This window comes from Pan paniscus, chromosome 13 (genome assembly GCF_029289425.2).
Source record: "Pan paniscus chromosome 13, NHGRI_mPanPan1-v2.0_pri, whole genome shotgun sequence".
NCBI lineage: Eukaryota > Metazoa > Chordata > Mammalia > Primates > Hominidae > Pan > Pan paniscus.
Window position 1 is genome coordinate 34,596,131 of NC_073262.2, and position 21,083 is coordinate 34,617,213.

Sequence of the window (21,083 nt, forward strand, 5' to 3'; positions counted from 1 at the left end):
CTCTCTTTATGTAAACGTTTCTCTATACTATGTATATTCACACATGCATATGCTATAGAACAAATAGTGTGTGTATGTGTGTGCATATGCTATAAATGTATCTTACAAATTTAAAGTTTTCTTTCTTAATAGCAACTACTCCTAAAAATAAGTTATGTTTGTCCATATTATAAGGAAGATTTCTTGGTTGGAAAATATAATACTTTTAGAAGCCTAGGCAACACAGTGAGAACCTGTCTCTATAAAAAATTTAAAAATTGGCCACATGTGGTGGTGCACAATATAGTCCCAGCTACTTGGAAAGTGGAGGTGGGAGGATCACTGGAGCCCAGGAAGTTGAGGCTGCAGTGAGCTGTGATCATGCCACTGCCCACCAGTCTGGGTGACAGAGCAAGACCCTGTCTCAGTAAAATAAAAAAGAAAGAAGATGAAAATATATTACTTTTAGAAAGTTTCAGTTAGTTTTACTATTCAATATTTTACGAATACAAGAAAAGGTTAATAATGCTTTAAATTTAAAGACGAATACACATTAATTTAATATGTATATTTACCATTCAACAACCAGAATCTATCTGTTTTCAGATAGTATTTAATTTTTTCTTCTTTTGTACTTGGAGTAATTATTTTATGGAAACAAAAGATCCTAGTATTTAAATATTGTATCTATTTGAATTATTTTATTAAATTATTCCCTGAAAACATGCTAATTTGTACATTTCTTCTCATAAACAGATGATTCATGTAAGTTAACTTGTGAAAATGGAGGAAGATGCATTTTAAATGAGAAAGGTGATTTGAGGTGTCACTGTTGGCCTAGTTATTCAGGAGAAAGATGTGAAGTCAACCACTGTAGCAACTACTGCCAGAATGGAGGAACTTGCGTACCATCAGTTCTAGGTAAATATTTCATTGTCATTGTATTTCAAATCTTTTTCACTTTTCCTTATATATGAATCGAAAATGCTTAATGTTACAAATATACTTCCTAATATCTTAACGAACAATAGACTAACACAATATAATAACACAAAATTAAATCAATCGCATTTGTTCTAAATTCAGTATATAAAAGTTCAAGCCAAAAATTTAACAATTACTCTGGGTTGAGTATGTACCATGTGACAGGCTCAGTGTTTATAGATAATTTGCCCCTGGCTCAGAATGATTAGTAGAGCCAATTTTCCAAGCTTACCATGTTTGACCCCAAAGTTTATGTTTTGTTATTGTTGTTGCACAAATAGTTTTCCTAATGCTAAAAATCAATTGTTATTGAAAATTAGGATTATTTTAAATGTAAATAAACTGTAACAGAGAATCTGATAGCATCCTGATTCCCATCTAAAATTGTATCTATTCTTTTGGCATCACATTGTATCATATAATATGTTTTGGAAATACAAGGTTTCTACATCTTAGGATATATTTGAGATTATTATTAATTTATGCAATAGCTATGCTTGCAGAAAGTGTTCTGTACAGCACATAAATGAACATAGAAACATATTCTTCTACTGACTTGTATTAAATTTAAAATATGTCCCATGAGGAAAAAATAACCCCAATGCATAATAAAAATCTAATTTGCAAATTCCAATATTTAGTGCAAGGGATATTATGCAACTATTATAGTGTAATCTATGAGCATTTAATTTTACTACCATAAATGCAAATTTAGTCAAGTGGAAAATTCTATATTATTTTCACATTCCCCTACATGGTTAATTTCTATCTTAGTGGGAGTTCTCACTGCTTCTATTGTTTATGCTGTGTTTTGAAGTATTTAATATAGTGCTAACTGAAAGAGTTATATGAAGAATTTTCAGTGTGGATCTGAAAAATCAAGCTGTTTCTGAAATGCACTCTAATAGGAAAAGTTAGATAATTTTATGTCTATAAATATTTTCTTATTAATTCATAATGAAATTATTCTAATTACTTAATAGCATTCTGAAAAAATCAGGAGTTTGATTAGATTGAAATATAAACGGCAATAGGAGTCTTACCACATATTTTTATTCTGTTAAGGGAGGCTAGTTCATAAAGTATATTCTGTTACTACAGGAAAAATTGTAGTACTGCGTCCTTTATTGAATATACAAATAAGAATTCAGGTTCAAGGAATACGTGTGTGTATTTTAGTAACACACATAATATCTCCTTTAGGGAAAAAGTTTTTCTCATAAAAAATTAATTGTTTGGAAATTTTATTATTTAATTAGTAACTTAATTTTCTCATTGAGATAATGAAAACCATGGTGTTATAGCTGGATGATTTATCTATATTTATATTTAGAAATATTTAGGCCAAGTAAACAATTTGGAATTCCAAACTATTGCTACCTATTGAACCTGCAATGCATCCGCAGGGATAAATCTCTACAAAACATTGAATTTGCTGTCTTGATGCATCCTGAGTTGTATATACTGAGTTGTATATAGATACAGCACAACTTTTAATGTTTTGTCCAAATCATTTGTCTAAACTTTAATGCATGCTCAAAATCTGTAGTTCAATTTTGTCTGTGCACACAATTATATCCTGATTTACATAAAATGTTCACGAAAAATATTTTTTAAATTAATAATATAAATTAGTTCTAATTAGTAATATAAATTAGTTATATGGATTCAATATGAGATACAGACATGCAGTTTATTTTATAGCATCTAATAATAATTATATGATATATAATTAAGTCACTTAAAAAGTATTTTTCACTTTTAAAATGTGGTTTTATGAAAACATTGTTTGGTATTATAGACTGTAGAACCTCATTATCTCCACACAAATGTTAATTGGTAAAACAAATCCCAGTGAGCAATTCATGGATTTATTCATTGTTGGTTTACTTACAGTTAAGCCTTTTGGCAAATTCCTATGTGGACACTATATAACTAGGGTTTGGGGCAGGCTTAATTATAATTTATAAGTTTATGACAGTTGTATAGGACAATAATAATTGAACAAAAGAAATGTCACTAATTAATTAAAAGTACACATCTGTGAGGCATAATTAAAATTTTACATGTAGGAATGAGTTTTTCTCATTCCTTAAGGTTACTGTTTGTAATAATGAACACTAAAAATAAAATGTATTAGCTATATTCATATAAAAAGATACTAAAAATGAAATATTTTGATATTGATTATATCAATAAGGATTCATGTAGGTCATTTTTATGACCTGCTCATAGGAGGATAGATTTAAGATGAAATTTGCTTTTGACAAAATAATTGAAATCAGAGTAAAGCATAGTATTAATTAAGCATTTGTTATTGAAAATAGAGAAAATTTTTGAAAGTTTTTATGCATCATAGATATCATTCAGATATTTTTGCTGTTAACAGCTATATTTACACTTAATCTTTACTTTTATGAACATTTATTCTCTATAGTATATTCATGATGTTTGGTATTTTTGTACTGCTATAGGTCTGTTATTTAGTCTTTTAGTGTTTATATCAAAGTGAGTCAAACTTTCCTACCCAGTTGATTTAGAGGAATGGAACTAGAGGGTTTGTACTTTTGAGACAACATTCCCAATTACTTTCTTCTACTCCTAAAGTTTGGAGTTATGCTGAGGGGAAGCAGATGTTACTTTGGGAGTTCATAAATACGCAAAAGCACAGCTAGCTAGGTTAAGAGGTGAAAGTGCAATTTGGGATATGGTGGGCAACACATTTGAATTGAATATTTTAAGTGAATACCACAACAAGAAGGTAGAAGCTGTCATTGTAGTTCTCTCTGCCACCACATCTGAGGACTTTGGCAGTGAAGGATTTTTTTTTCCCCCGGAAGTAAAGAGCATTCCTTCTCATTCATTCAAGGGTTTTCTGTCTTGGTAACTGTCCCCAAATCGGATGGTAGAATTGCTCAAAGTCAAGTTAAACTAGAATTTCTGGATAACTTTGGAACATTATGAAACTAATGACAAAACATATGTAGTAAAGGATATCAAGTCACATATGTACGTGGGGCATAAAATCCACAGTCACCTAACTGATATCTTAAAGAATGAACATTCATTTAAACTGCCCATCTTTGCTTTTCTTTGACTTCTCTTTTAAATGAAGACATTTAAATCAATCTTTGCATCCTAGCTCCCTTAACATAGGTATTATTAACATAGGTATTAGTTATATTTAGGGAATGCTGAAAACTGGATATTTGGTTCTACTTGCCTTTTTTGGGCTTTTTTTATTTGTGTAAATTTAGGGAATACAAGTGCAGTTTTGTTACATGGATATATTGTGTAGTGGTGAAGTCTGGACTGTTAGTGTAACCATTAGCTGAATAGTGTACATTTTACCCATTAAGTAATTTCTTATCCTTTACCCTCCTCCCACCCTTCCACTTCTCCAATGTCTATTATTCCACAACATGTCTACGTGTACACATGATTTGGCTCCTATTTATAAGAACAGGTGGTAATAGACTTTCTGAGATGTTTTGCTCAAGATAATGGCCTTCAGTTTCATCCATGTTACTACAAAAAACATGATTTTATTCTTTTCTATGGCGAAGTTTTGCTCAAGATAATGGCCTTCAGTTTCATCCATGTTACTACAAAAAACATGATTTTATTCTTTTCTATGGCGAAGTAGTATCCCATAGTGTGTGTGTGTGTGCCACATTTTCTTTATCCAGTCATTCGCTGAACACGTAGGTTGATTGCATATTTTTCCTGTTGTGAATATTGCTGTTATAAACATACACGTGCAATATGTTTTTGATATAATGATATTTTTTTCCCATTAGGTGAATATACTCAGTAGTGGGATTGCTGTATCAAATGGTAGTTTTATTTTTAGCTATCTGAGAAATCTCCATACTGTTTTCCATAGAGGCTGTACTAATTTACGTTCCCACCAACAGCGTATAAGTGTTCCCTTGTCTCTACATCCTTGCCATCTGTTATTTTTTGTCTTTTTAATAGTAGCCATTCTAACTGATTATTTATTTTGCTATGCAGAAGTGTTTTAGTCTAATTAAGTCCCATTTATCTACTTTTGTTTATGATGCATCTACTTTTGTTTATGACGCATTTGCTTTTGAAGTTTTAGTTATAAGTTTTTTGCCTAGGCCAGTGTCCAGGAAAGTTTTTCCTAGGTTTTCTTCTAGCATTTTTTATAGTTTCAGTTCTTACCTTTAAATTTTAAATTCATCTTGAGTTTGTTTTTGTATATGGTGAGCATTAGGGCTCTAATTTCATTCTTCTGCATGTGGCAATCCAATTTTCCCAGGACCATTTATTGAATACGATGTCCTTTCCACATTGTATATTTCTGTTAATTTTGTCAAAGATCAGTTGGCCATAAGCATGTAGCTTTATTCCTGGGTTCTCTAGTCTGTTCCATTGATCCATGTATCTATTTTTATACCAGAACCATGCTCTTTTGGTTATTATAGATTTGTGGTATAATTTGAAGTCAGGTAATGTAATGCCTCCTGTTTCTTTTTGCTTATAATTACTTTGGCTATGCAGGCCTTTTTTTTTTTTTTTGGTTCCGTATGAATTTTAGGATTGCTTTTTCTAATTCTGGGAAAAATGGCACTGGTATTTTGATAGAAATTGCATTGAATCTGTAGATTGTGTTAGACAGTATGATCATTTTCAGGTAAATAATTAATGATGTTAAAATTGAAAACACAAAATAGAGAATATAATTTAACAAGTATGTGATATAGGAAATTATAACTCCAACAAAGCAAGTAGAAAAAATACAGAAAGCATAATAAGAAAGTGGCAAAAGATAAGTCTCATACATATATGCAGGAGTTTGGGGAGCAGAAAGCAGAGGAGGAGCCCAGTCAGACGTGGATGAAACCAGCATTTACAAATCACTACCGGAAGAAAATGTTCATGATGCAAACTTTGCAGCAAGCAATTTTGAAACAGTCAGCAAGAGTTTGTCAATGCCCTTTAACTAAATATTAACACTTTTTGAAATATGTCCCAAGGATTATGTAGTAATAAAAAAGAACAAAACTTACAAGTGAGAACATTTGATTGTGTTATTTGTAGTATTACGAAATTGGAGATAAAATTGAAATTCAAAAAGAACAGGATATACAACTGCTGTATAATATGAGCCTAGTAGGGAAATTATGTATATATAAAATATCTGTATAAAGAAATAGATCTTTCTTTATACTTTTTATTAACATGTATTATTGTTTTCATTGAAAATTAAAATAGCAACAATAATTATATTAGAAACTATTATTAGAAATTAAAATATTGTCAGGATCATGATAATTATTTTTACTGGTTGCTTACTAAGTGCCAGACACTGTTCTCTCCCTTTGAATCTTCATAAGATACCTGTGAGAGAATAAAAGTAAGAGTCTGTCGAATTTTGCTGCTGGCTTCATGAGTCACAGTTAGTGATTCGTTTGGACCATATGGTGAGAGCAATACTAAACTGTTCAATCTTACAGCTCTCTGGGCTAATGTTAGAAGGCTTAAGTGAGCTTACTTATATTCACAGAAAAGACAAAAATGCTTCAATCTTATTTCCACAATGCTGGCTGAAAATAAACCTTCTAGAAGTATAAATAAATTGTGACCTATAATTTGAAGCATATCAGAATATATTAAGAAGTACCTGGGAGGGAGCTAGATAAAGCTCACAATTCTTCTTTTTCTTTGTCAGGCTTTGCTGAATAGTTCTGTGTAATCTTTTTTATGCTTAAGAAAACCTGACAGCTATAGTCACCTTGCTAAAATTATTTATAAGTGGACACTCACTTTAAATCCAGGAAAACATTACATTAAGTAGAAAAGTAGAATGTCAAATCTCCTTATTGAAGACACTAGCATTTTTTTTAAAGCATTCAGAACTTTTATTACTTGAATCAAAGTCTGAAGTCAAGACAGATTCACAAAGGACAGTAGTCTTGGGGACAAGAGGTCAGGAGATAGGCTTTTCTATTGCAATCCTGTAACTAACTGGATGACACAGTGGTACTTTGTCTCAGTTTATGATGTCTGTGCTATATAAAGGGACAGGAATGTGGCTACTGTCCAAATAGTAGAAATGTTTTGAGTAAGTATTATGTCATATTTTGATAGTATTTTCATAGAAGGGCATTAAATATAAACATTTATAAGTATGCTCTGCAGTTTAAGTGTCACTTAAATACTGCTATTCCTTACACTCAATGTTTTTATTAGACCAACTGAACTAAAAAATCATGTATATACATAAAACTAGTTAGGTATAAAACATCATACTCAAAGACAAAAATTTGAAAGCACCAGACTGACTCAACCAGGACCAAGCTAAATGGGGGTAAGTGTCATGGTTCACATAGACAAATAAGTATGAATTAAAAATTGGCTTAAAAAGAGAGCAGACTAATAATGCTCAGTAGCATGTATCTACTGCACAGAAATAATAATCGGTCACTATGTCACAAAAAGCTCAGAAGGAATTACTTTTGCTAGCATTCCTTTGTGGCAATCAGCCATACTTGTTCAAGCGTTGTGTAGATAGAGGAAAATAAATCATAACATATCTGTCCAATATTAGAGAGGGTTTTTTTACATACTTTGACATTAAATAGTCATTAAATTATATTAATAAATAGTGTTTTCATAATCAGTTTAAGAATGGTTTATCAAATAAATCTAGCTTTTAAAGACAGACACTCATCAGGTTTGCAGTAAGTTATTGAAAAATATCAACATCAAATACCTCTACAATATTCAAATGAAAGTATATTGCTTTTGAGAAAATGGGTGTCAATAGTGATTGATATATTACTTGACAATAAGTATCCCAACAAATTTTACTCTAAAATTATTAGCAAATAGGTAGTAATTTCTATATTGAGCATAGTATACTATTTTGGAAATTATTATCTTTAATGTAGCAATTGCTATATTGTGAATGCTCAATAAATAAGAATTCTGCTAAAGTCCTTAGATACGTTACTTAATTTTTATTACTCTATGATGTTTACATTGTGGCATTTTTCAGATGTGATCTAGATTGGTTAAGTATTAAGACCAGAATCTGAGAACTTTGATTATTCCAAATTAAGTGTTCTAATACATTACTTATTATCACTGAAAATCAGCACTATCTGCCCATATCAAAGAAATAGCTGACTATGACTATATTACTAAAGGTGACACACAGTTAAATAGGTCCATTTACTAGAGGTACAATGTAACCAAATCATATAAATTTAATGCTCCTTTAAGGATAAATCTTTACTATAGCCATGCAGTTATTTATCCATATAATAGAAAATATTCTATTGTTATATACTTAAAAATATATTATTTCAACTGATATATATGAATTCTTATGGACATCTTATGTCCAAAAGTATAAAATCAAGAAAAAAATGAGCAATAGGATTTTATATGAAGCTTCTTAGCAAGGGCATATACTCAGTCAAGTTTAATAGCCTAAGCATAGATAATTTGTTTAATAATAATAATATTAATAGTAGTAATAATGCCAATATTACTACTAATAGTAAAACTTCCAGTTACTGTGGACTGGCTATGTGGCAGGCATTGTGCCATGTGTTTTACCTGTACACAATAGGTTTTGCTATTGCTGTTTACAGAATGTGATGTAGAGAGGAAATCTATGTTTTCTAAAGTTACACAATTTAAATATCAAACGTGACTTTATTCCAAGTTCTCTCTAATACCAAAAACAAATTATTTAACACTGCACCAAATTGATATGTTCCTTTAAATATTAGTGGTGAAATATTTTATATTCAGCCATTTTTACTGAGACAGATTTTCCTATGTAAGGGACATGTGATATAAGTGAAATTTAAAAAAACTCTATGAGATTCCAAGACATTTCCATTTTTCTTATAAGCAATACAATATTTAAATAAAATATAGACCTTAATAATATTTACTATTGCTCCTGAATGACTACTGGGTACATAACGAAATGAAAGCAGAAATAAAAATGTTCTTTGAAACCAATGAGAACAAAGACACAACATACCAGAATCTCTGGGACGCATTTAAAGCGGTGTGTAGAGGGAAATTTATAGCACTAAGTGCCCACAAGAGAAAGCAGGAAAGATCTAAAATTGACACCCTAACATCACAATTAAAAGAACTAGAGAAGCAAGAGCAAACACATTCAAAAGCTAGCAGAAGGCAAGAAATAACTGAGATCAGAGCAGAGCTGAAGGAGATAGAGGCACAAAAAACCCTTAAAAAAATCAATGAATCCAGGAGCCGTTTTTTTGAAAAGATCAACAAAATTGATAGACTGCTAGCAAGACTAATAAAGATAGAAGAATCAAATAGACGCAATAAAAAATGATAAAGGGGATATCACCACCGATCCCACAGAAATACAAACTACCATCAGAGAATACTATAAACACCTCTATGCAAATAAACTAGAAAATCTAGAAGAAATGGATAAATTCCTGGACACTTACACCCTCCCAAGACTAAACCAGGAAGAAGTTGAATCCCTGAATAGACCAATAACACGCTCTGAAATTGAGGCAATAATTAAAAGCCTACCAACCAAAAAAAAGTACAGGACCAGACGGATTCACAGCCGAATTCTACGAGAAGTACAAGGAGGAGCTGGTACTATTCCTTCTGAAACTATTCCAGTCAATAGAAAAAGAGGGAATCCTCCCTAACTCATTTTATGAGGCCAGCATCATCCTGATACCAAAGCCGGGCAGAGGCACAACACAAAAAGAGAATTTTAGACCAATATCCCTGATGAATATCGATGCAAAAATCCTGAATAAAATACTGGCAAACCAAATCCAGCAGCACATCAAAAAGCTTATCCACCATGATCAAGTGGGCTTCATCCCTGGGATGCAAGGCTGGTTTAACATACGCAAATCAATAAATGTAATCCAGCATATAAACAGAACCAAAGACAAAAACCACATGGTTATCTCAATAGATGCAGAAAAGGCCTTTGACAAAATTCAACAGCCCTTCATGCTAAAAACTCTCAATAAATTAGGTATTGATGGGACGTATTTCAAAATAATAAGACCTACCTACGACAAACCCACAGCCAATATCATACTGAATGGGCAAAAACTGGAAGCATTCCCTTTGAAAACCGGCACAAGACAGGGATGCCCTCTCTCACCACTCCTATTCAACATAGTGTTGGCAGTTCTGGCCAGGGCAATCAGGCAGGAGAAAGAAATAAAGGGTATTCAATTAGGAAAAGAGGAAGTCAAATTGTCCCTGTTTGCAGATGACATGATTGCATATTTAGAAAACCCCATTGTCTCAGCCCAAAATCTCCTTAAGCTGATAAGCAACTTCAGCAAAGTCTCAGGATACAAAATCAATGTGCAAAAATCACAAGCATTCTTATATACCAATAACAGACAGAGAGCCAAATCATGAGTGAACTCCCATTCACAATTGCTTCAAAGAGAATAAAATACCTAGGAATCCAACTTACAAGGGATGTGAAGAACCTCTTCAAGGAGAAATACAAACCACTGCTCAACAAAATAAAAGAGGACACAAACAAATGGAAGAAATTTCCATGCTCATGGATAGGAAGAATCGGTATCCTGAAAATGGCCATACTGCCCAAGGTAATTTATAGATTCAATGCCATCCCCATTAAGCTAACAATGACTTTCTTCACAGAATTGGAGAAAACTACTTTAAAGTTCATATGGAACCAACAAAGAGCCCAGATTGCCAAGGCAATCCTAAGCCAAAAGAACAAAGCTGGAGGCATCACCCTACCTGACTTCAAAATATACTACAAGGCTACAGTAACCAAAACAGCATGATACAGCACCAAAACAGAGATATAGACCAATGGAACAGAACAGAGCCCTCAGAAATAATACCACACATCTACAATCATCTGATCTCTGACAAACCTGACAAAAACAAGAAATGGGGAAAGGATTCCCTATTTAATAAATGGTGCTGGGAAAACTGACTAGCCATATGTTGAAAGTGGAAACTGGATCCCTTCTTTACACCTTATACAAAAATTAATTCAAGATGGATTAAAGACTCAAATGTTATACCTAAAACCATAAAAACCCTAGAAGAAAACCTAGGCAATACCATTCAGGACATAGGCATGGGCAAGGACTTCATGTCTAAAACACCAAAAGCAATGGCAACAAAAGCCAAAATTGACAAGTGGGATCTAACTAAACTCAAGAGCTTCTGCACAGCAAAAGAAACTACCATCAGAGTGAACGGGCAACCTACAGAATGGGAGAACATTTTTGCAATCTACTTATCTGACAAAGGGCTACAATCCACAATCTACAAAGAACTCAAACAAATTTACAAGAAAAAAACAATCCCATCAAAAATTGGGTGAAGGATATGAACAGATACTTCTCAAAAGAAGACATTTATGCAGCCAACAGACACATGAAAAAATGCTCATCATCACTGGCCATCAGAGAAATACAAATCAAAACCACAGTGAGATACCATCTCACACTAGTTAGAATGGTGATCATTAAAAAGTCAGGAAACAACAGGTGCTGGAGAGGATGTGGAGAAATAGGAACACTTTTACACTGAACCAGTTTACAGTCCCATCAACAACCATTGTGGCAGACAGTGTGGTGACTCCTCAAGGATCTATAACTAGAAATACCATTTGACCCAGCCATCCCATTACTGGGTATATACCCAAAGGATTATAAATCATGCTGCTGTAAAGACACATGGACACGTATGTTTATTGCGGAACTATTCACAATAGCAAAGACTTGGAACCAACGCAAATGTCCATCAACGATAGACTGGATTAAGAAAATGTGGCACATATACACTATGGAATACTATGCAGCCATAAGAAAGGATGAGTTCATGTCTTTTGTAGGGACATGGATGAAGCTGGAAACCATCATTCTCAGCAAACTATCACAAGAACAAAAAACCAAACACCACACGTTCTCACTCATAGGTGGGAATTGAACAATGAGGACACTTGGGCACAGGAAGAGGAACATCATACACTGGGGCCTGTCATTGGGTGGGTGGGTGGGGGATAGCATTAGGAGATATACCTAATGTAAATGATGAGTTAATGGGTGCAGCACATCAACATGGCACATGTATACCTATGTAACAAACCTGCATGTTGTGCACACGTACCCTAGAATTTAAGGTATAATAAAAAGATTTTTTATTAAAAAATATTTTTTATAGATGATTAGTGATTTTAATTACATCTTCACCATATTTGACATTAGCTATTATTTGCTACCAAGTTAAATTGTAAGAGTTTATTATTATGGGCTAGGTGTGGTGTCTTATGCCTGTAATCCCAGCACTTTGGGAGGCTGAGGTAGGAGGATCACAATGTCAGGAATTCGAGACCAGCCTGGCCAACATAATGAAACCCCATCTCTACTAAAAATACAAAAAAATAGCCAGGCATCGTGGCAGGTGCCTGTAGTTCCAGCTACTCAGGAGGCTGAGGCAGCAGAATTGCTTGAACCCGGGAGGCGGAGGTTGCAGTGAGCCAAGACTGTGCCACTGCACTCCAGCCTGGGCAACAGAGTGAGACGCCATCTCAAATAAATAAATAAATAAATAAATAACAAATAAAAAAGAGTTTATTTTTATGACTTTGTGGTATGACCAATTGCTGGAACATTTTAGAAGATATATGTAAAGAATTTCTATCTATGAAGAAAAATTGTATAAATAACCTAATCTCCATTTATTTTATGCATATATACTTGTATCATCCAAAGAAAAAGAACCAATAAGATATATATGTGTGTGTGTATGTCTATATATATATATATATATATATATATATATATATATATATATATGAAGGAGATTTATAATTGGAATTGGTACATGTGCTTATGGAGCCTGAGGAGTTCAATGGTATACTGTCTGCACACTCAAGGACCAGCAAAGGCAGTCATGTGATTCAGTCCAAATCTAAAAATCTGAGAACTAAGGGAGCCAATTGTGTAACTCTCCATCTAAGGGCAATGACCTGAGCAACTGGGTGGGAGGAGGAAGCAATTCAGGTGTAAGTCTTTGAGTCTGAATGCTCAAGAACTGGGAGCTCTGATGTCCTCAGCCAGGAGAAGATGGATGTCCCAGATCAAGAAAGAGAATTCACCTTTCCTTCACCTTTATTCTATTTGGGCCTTCAATGAATTGGATGATGCCCACCCACACTGGTGAGGAAATATCTTTCTTACTTGGTCTACTGATTCCAATGCCAATCTCCTCCACAACCACCTCTACAGACACACTCAGAAGTAATATTTTACCAGCTACTTTGGCATCCCTTTGCCCAGGCTAGTTGACACATGAAATGAACCATCATAGTAATTATCTAGCAAAGCACTTTGCTAACTAACAGAGTGCAACTTGAATATGAAGTAGACCTAACACTAAAAGCAGCTATAGTCTAGTGAAAGTATGTATGCCATGGAGGACAAAGTTTACTCTTTTAGGGAGTGGGAAGAGTCGATGAACTTACCAACTGTCCAGAGACATCAACATGGAAACATACAAGGAGTAAAATTGAAGGTCTGAAGTTTAGGAAGAAGAAGGAGCCCAGAATCAGAAAATTGGGACAGAGGCATTTAGACAGAAAGATAAATATTTAAGCCATAAAATTGGGTAATATCACTAGAAAGAAGTTTGGAAGAACACTTTTTGAGAGACAGAAAGAGAAAACATAAAGACAATTGTACAAAAAGGCAGGCAGAAAACAAAAGAGAAATCAATAAAGCTAGTGTTTCAGAAGCCACTGGAGAAAGATCTTCCAGCTAGAGATATTAGCCAACATTGTGTAATCAAAGAGAAAATTTGAAGAAGATAATGGTTGAGAAGTAATTAATGGGTTCAGTGAGGAAGTGATTAGAGGTGAGTTTTGAAATAGGGTATGTGTATACATATATGCATATATGTATATATGTGTATATATATGTATATGTATATATATGTATATGTGTATATATACACACACATACACATACATGCACACTATTGAATATATATTCATATATTAGTATACATATTCTAATGCACTTTGATTTTTTCTGTACTTTACGTAAAGTACAGAATATTTATAAACTACAGAAAATACATATACATATGTGTATATATATATAAGCAACACTACACATTATTCTTAAACCTTTCTTACCACCAAATAATTAAAATCAGTTTATATGAGGAATACATTCACATTGAGCATTCTGGCCTGTTTTCTGAGAGCATAAAGACAGTAATATATTAAGATACACAATTTTTTATATTAAAAAAAGCTGTACCTTCAGTGAAGGATTGGAATGTGATTTTTATGATTGAATATTTTACTCTGTCACACATTCATCAAATTGAGAGCAGAGAGTATAATTGCCTTTTGAAGAAGCTCAAGGATGTACCAAAATTAAAATTTGTACAAATAGACTCGGAAGATATTAGATTTTCTTTTTGATTTGTTTGCTGTTGTAGCATGTTTGTTCTTTCCTTTGGAAAGATAGAATTGAGCATGTTTAGAAGCTAAAGGGGGAAGAAAGAGAGTATAATTGTCTTTTGAAGAAGCTCAAGGATGTACCAAAATTAAAATTTGTACAAATAGAGGGACTTGGCAGATATTTGATTTGCTTTTTGGTTTGTTTGCTGTTGTAGTTTGTGTGTTCTTTCCTTTAGAAAGATAGAATCGAGCATATTTAGAAGCTAAAGGGGGAAGAAAGACTCATTCTTCAAAGTCTAAAAATGTTAGACCCTGAGAGTAAAGTTGATGGAGAATTTCAGCTCTAGCCCATCACTACCATAAAAGTAAATTCAAATTTAATTTTATCTTAAATAAATAATAGAGATAAAACATAAAATTTAATAAAAGTTTCAGAATGATTTGCTTAAACTGTTAAGTACCTTGGTAGACATAACCACAGAATAAGTCCTACCTAAAAAAGGTGAATCTCACTCAATAGAAATAATAACAATAACGATAATAATAATCAGAGCTAAAATATAACTCTGTGCTTTCTATGTGACTGGTACAGCTAGAAATGCTTCGCATGTGTTATCTAATTTATTCTACATGATTCTCCCAAACAACTCCATGAGGTAGGCAGTATTATTATGTTGATTTTATAGACAGGGATACAAACACATATTTCCCCATGGTCCTACAACCAGTACTTGACACTCATAGGCTATGAATCTAGGCAGTCTGAAAACCTTATTCTTAGTGTCTGAGCTAAGGAAACTGTCAAAACTAGACTGATTTAGAGCCCGGAAACATAAGGTATGGAGCCTCCCCTTCTTTCCTAATGTCAACTGATGTTCTTTCATATTGTGCTACCCTTGTAGGCTGTCAACTCCCCAGCTCCCTGGATGCATCGCTGCTATAAATCTATACCTTAATCATTGTAACAGGACTGTTTCTTTTTCAAGTATTAAAATCAAATTCTGCTACCTAAAAATCTCTGTAAATGATTCCAATCCAACGTCTTAGGGTGCACCTAGAGAGATTCTTGAAAACAGTAAATAGGGCCCATTATACAGTTCTGCAACAGAAAGTTCATTTCCCATCAGAAAACAAAAGATCAGCTGTATCACCAAATAATTTCTGTTAGGTAATATTCCCCTGAATATGAAGATTTCTACTTGTCAGAAAGAAATCTGCTCTTCAAAGAAAGAGAAATAAGAACTTTTAAAATAATTCAGCTGCACTCTGAATGATCTAAGACATATGCTAGCTGTGGACAACCTAGTCACTCTGCTGTAGTTTCAAAACAGCTGTAAATGAGACAAAACCATGAAAGCTCAGTGTCATTTCTCTGAGTGATGGGGATAGAAGAATTTTCAAGTACCTCAGCAGGTACCGTTTGTTTCTTTCACACTTGTATCATTTCACTTCTTTTTCCAACCCTAATTTAAACAAAAAAAAAAAAAAAAAAGAAAAACACATATAGGAAACAATGAATCCACAGTGATCACATCATATGTTTGTGTGGCACCTTTTCAGATTGTTCTAATGTACTTTAATTGTTTTTGTACTTTACGCACTGTTTATTTCATTGTTTTGCTCATGGTAATTTTTATTGCTATTTACTTGTTCTATATCTCTGTAAGGTATCTATTGACTGTAATTGAAGAATTACTTCTGTTGTTTTGGGCTCTTGTTTTTTTCATTAATCACGTTCCAACAATTATTAACCTCTTCATTTACTACCATTATTTGTTTTGTTGTCCTGTAGCTTTGTTTTTAACCTACTAAGGTGCCAATGAAGATACTGTGTTTCTATATCAACAACAACTAGAAAATTGCATTGCCATTTTAAGGAAAATATCTACTAAAAGTTAGTGAACATTTTTTGGCAACAAAAAAATATGAGATTACTCAGCGTTTAACGTATATAAAATTTACCTTGTTTCTCAGGCCATTAATAGGCATTTATCTGCCACCAAACTAATAACATTCATAAATGCTAAGTTTTAGAGAAATATTACTCACCATAAAAATGTATATTACTTTGTTCATTTAGAGCATCAGTCTCTAGCATTTCTGAGCATGTAGAGTCCTTTCAAAGTACAGTTAATACGTTATGGAGCCTCAATTCACTCATTTTCTTAAAAATGTATATGAATTTTATTTGTAAGCATTGTATTCGCTGAGGAAGGTTTCTCAAAAGATTTAGACTTCTTCAATGTAGAATCTATAGCAATAGAGAAAATTATATCATTTTCACACTTAAGTCTTAGTAAGATTTACACTCATGCATTTCTCTAATCAGTTTAATTACACTTCTGTGTCTACAAAGATGACAGAGAAATGGCATGAATATTCTCTAGGTCTACAAAGACAAGAGAAAGATGGCTTGAATATTCTCTACTGCTAGTCAACTGAGTGATATTGTCTGAGTCTTAACTGAAATCTATAAGTCTCTCTCATACTCTTTCATGTTGTTTCTTTACATTTTTGCAAACTTTGAAACTTATTATTTTACCATTTAAATGATATCCATTCATTTTGTTTTCTTTCTCCTTCTCTTCTCCTACAGAGCTAGTTCCATATTTCATTTTGTACTCAGGCCTTGACAGTCTGAGCAGTTAGAGAAACTTATTCCTAATATACAAGAGTTAACTGTGTTATGTTCAAAACACCATACAGGATTGTTGACCTTTCATCCTGATGTTAGTCCCCACAGAGTAAATAAAGAAAAATAGTCAAAGATGATCTGTCATATTTGGTCTTATGTGCTGTTCATGTTAAACTTCTAAGTCATCCTATTATTTACTAGACTTCAAGTACAGTCCACTCTTGTGAATAACAATATCAAAATTAGACAAAATTAGATTTAGCACTTATGTACTAACCACAGTATGTGTATTTAAGTCAAATAGAGTAATGTTACTAAATTTAATTATTATAAATTACATGTCTACTTTAAACTTATTACAAGATTTATTTATAACATGTGTAATCTAATGTTTTATGTAGATTCAGCGGTGGTTGGTAGATGATGTTTGAACAATGTGAAATTGTATTTTAGGTTCTAATGAAAATATAATCTGTATTATCACATATAAGTAGAATAAAAATAATTGGAAGGGCCAAATTGATATGAGAACAGACATAAAAATAAGAAGTACTTTAAGCAAACAATACATGCATGCAAGTATAATTAATTATTCATAAAATGATCTTCGATTATTTTACTGAATTGAAACTTGGATATCTTCTAACCTAGATTTCCTTGAACATATGAAAAACTGAGACCCAAAGAAGTCTTGTTACTGCCTAAAGTCACAGAGTAAATCATGGACAGACCTTGACCAGAAACCTGGCTTCTCAACTTTTATCCCATGAAAATTCCTTGAAAATAAACTATTTTGGTTGAATAACTTGCTTTTTATTACTTACTGTTTCCAATAGGGAGACCCACCTGCAGCTGTGCACTGGGTTTCACTGGGCCAAACTGTGGTAAGACAGTCTGTGAGGAATTTTGTCAAAATGGAGGAACCTGCATTGTGACTGCTGGAAATCAGCCTTACTGCCACTGCCAGCCGGAATACACCGGAGACAGATGTCAGTACTGTAAGTAAAAGCAGCACCCAGAAGCCAGCTTTGATATTTATGTTAATCTTCTGATTTCCTGTATCCACTCCTTCCATTATCTTAATTTTAGCCATCCTCTATTTTTCAGGTTCAGTCTCTGTCACTCCAACAATTATTTACCCATTCTTCACCTTTCTCTTATTGTAAAGATTTTATCTTTCTTCCTCCCTCAGCTTTGATTGCATGGTCCATTATTATAACCATTCCCTGTGTACACCCTCAGCTCCCTTCCTCTCTCTTCCCCTCTTTTGCACTTCTTAGCAAATCATAACTATAGTTAAATCCAATTCTCCATCTCTCCTGAATTGACATCCCATAGGCGAATGCAACTGAAAAAGACTCATAATTATATTGGTTGGCCTCATTTTAGTTCTATCACTAATTTCAAATGGGCACTTACTAAGGCTTTCTATGTAGTTCCCTAATCCATTGACTCTCCCACTCCCCTAGATGTCTATGTCACACCTTCTCCTTCTCATGAAACCTCCAATGCTTTCTCCCTAACATTACCCTCAGCTGAGAAACTTGCTTTATATTTCATTTATATGAATAGAAACCATCTAAAGAGAGCTGCCGCAAACTCACACTAACTAGCACATCCCCCCATCTTTCTCCTATGCCCATGTACTTGTCTTTCCTCTTGTTACTAGGAACCCCAGGCTACATCTAATCCTATGCTCTCCATCTCAAGTCCTGACCCCTCCCTCTTGGCTACTTATGAACACATCTCCCACAATTGTCCCCTCTTTCTCCTGCTTTATGACTATTTTCCTGTCTGCCAAGTTCTTTCTGGAAAAAACCTTCACTTGTGCCCACATCTCTTTTTTGTAATAACCTTATTTTACTACTCTCTCCTCTTTTTTAACAGAAGCATTACTTGAAAATATAGTTGTTGTCCACAGTTCTTCTATTTATATATATTTTTTGATCCCACCTCTGTCAGGTTTTTGTCTTTGCTGTTCTGCTGAAATATCTTTTATGAAAGTCAAGTTAATTGATTTTATTTAATGTCCTCCATGTTGCCATATGTAATGATCAAATCTCAATTCTTATTTTACATCTACTTTCAGCAGTTAATCATTTCATCCTTCTTAAAACATCGTCTACAAAGATTTTCATTCCTCTAGCCTGTGTTGGGGTATCTATATTATTTAAATTTTTCAGATGTTTCACACATGCAACCAAAATTGAGACCTACTGCCTCGGCAAATTCACCCAATTGCGTGTTTTTTAAAACATCATCCAAATACTAATGACTGTAAATTTACATATCCTGCTTAACCTATTTCCTGAATTCCAGGTTTTTATACCTAATTGTCTATTTGACAGCTTGTTATCACTCTAATTTAAACTGATTTGTTTTTACCCCAAGATTTTTCAACAAGTTGGATATCCCTTATCTGAAATACTTGAGACCAGAAGTATTTTGGATTTCAGATTTTTTCGAATTTTAGAATATGTCCATCTGTATAATGAGGTATCTTGGGGATTGAACAGAAGTCTAAATACAAAATTCCTGTTTCATATACACTTTATACACATAGCCTGAAGGTAATTTTATGTGTATTTTTTACTAATCTTCTGCCCTCATTACGGGAGGTCAGGTGTGAAATTTTCCACTCGTGGCATCATGTTGGCACTCAAAACTGTTGGATATTGGAATATTTCACATTTCAGACTTCCCAATTAGAGATGCTCAATCTGTACTATAGTCTTTTCTATCTCTTTAAAAGAAAATATACTCACTGTCCAAACCAAAATAATTGAATTTTTTTGACCGCCCCTTTTTTTCACCTCCTGTTTTCACTCTCAATTTTACCTTTAAATATACTCAGCATCTGAATACTTCTCACCACTCCATTCTACCAGTATCTCTTGCCTGGATTATTACTAATGGATCTCCATGCTCCCTCTCTTTGCCCCAAAGTATCTATTCTCAAAAGGTCAGTCATAGTTCATTTTATTCACAATAAAATTGCTTTCTATCACAGTCACATTTATTGAGATTTTTCTACACCCAAGGACACTTGTAATTAATTCCTTTTTTGCATTAGTTTTATTAATTTGTTTAATCCTATCAATAAACTAGATATTGTTTTTAGTCTCATTACAGAAGAGGACACCAGGAAAAAATAAATAGGCTTCTGAATATTACCTATTTAGCATTTGCGAGAGCCAAGATTCAAACCAGGCAATTTAGCTTCAGGGCTCAGGTCACACCCCCAAGTTACATTAAATATCATTGAATTTTCACACAAAGTAGCCTAGGTCTTTGGTCATTTTAGGAACTACATGAAACAGCACAGAGTCAAGCTATAATCATCGGCTTATCTGAGAATCAAGCGTAACACTTAGTATCTTGCCTCTGGTGGTACAGAGGGACTTCTTCTGCAGAAGCAAGAAAACATTTAAAGTAGTTTATTTTCCAATTGTTTATTCTTATCATATTAGGCTAGCCTTTCCTTGACATATGTAGATGCCCCTACCCTAGGCCAATGTTCCTTTTCACATTGCCTAACTTATTTCTTAAATGATGTGCATCACAGGCCAGAAGTTTATATGAAAATACAACCTGGTTACATCCATACATCCCTATATTATTTTATAACATTAATTAGCCAGGCGCAGTGGCTCACACCTGTAATCCCAGCACTTTGAGAGGCTGAGGCGGGCGGATCACGAGGTCAGGAGATCGAGACCATCCTGGTCTACAGACGGTGAAACCCAGTCTCTTCTAAAAATACAAAAAACTAGCCGGGCGCAGTGGCGGGCGCCTGTAGTCCCAGCTACTAGGGAGGCTGAGGCAGGATGATGGCGTGAACCCAGGAGGTGGAGCTTGCAGTGAGCCGAGATCACGCCACTGCACTCCAACCTGGCGACAGACCAAGACTCATCTCAATAAATAAATGAATAAATAAATAACACTAATTATCTTTTCTCATGTATTGCTCACATCTTCACCACTCATTCCCCTCCTCACAACACAGCAGACTAT

The 21,083-nt window shown here is 33.7% G+C and overlaps 1 protein-coding gene across 3 annotated transcripts in view; it reads left to right on the forward strand.

Moving 5' to 3' along the window:
• LRP1B (LDL receptor related protein 1B) overlaps window positions 1-21,083 on the forward strand; it is a 1,910,203-nt gene that overhangs the window by 1,825,650 nt on the left and 63,470 nt on the right. For all 3 annotated transcript variants that reach the window (XM_034954060.3, XM_034954061.3, XM_003822825.6), the window contains exons 83-84: window positions 736-900; window positions 17,906-18,067. In XM_034954060.3, coding sequence (XP_034809951.2) covers window positions 736-900; window positions 17,906-18,067 — 327 coding nt within the window. The remainder of the gene's footprint in view (window positions 1-735; window positions 901-17,905; window positions 18,068-21,083) is intronic.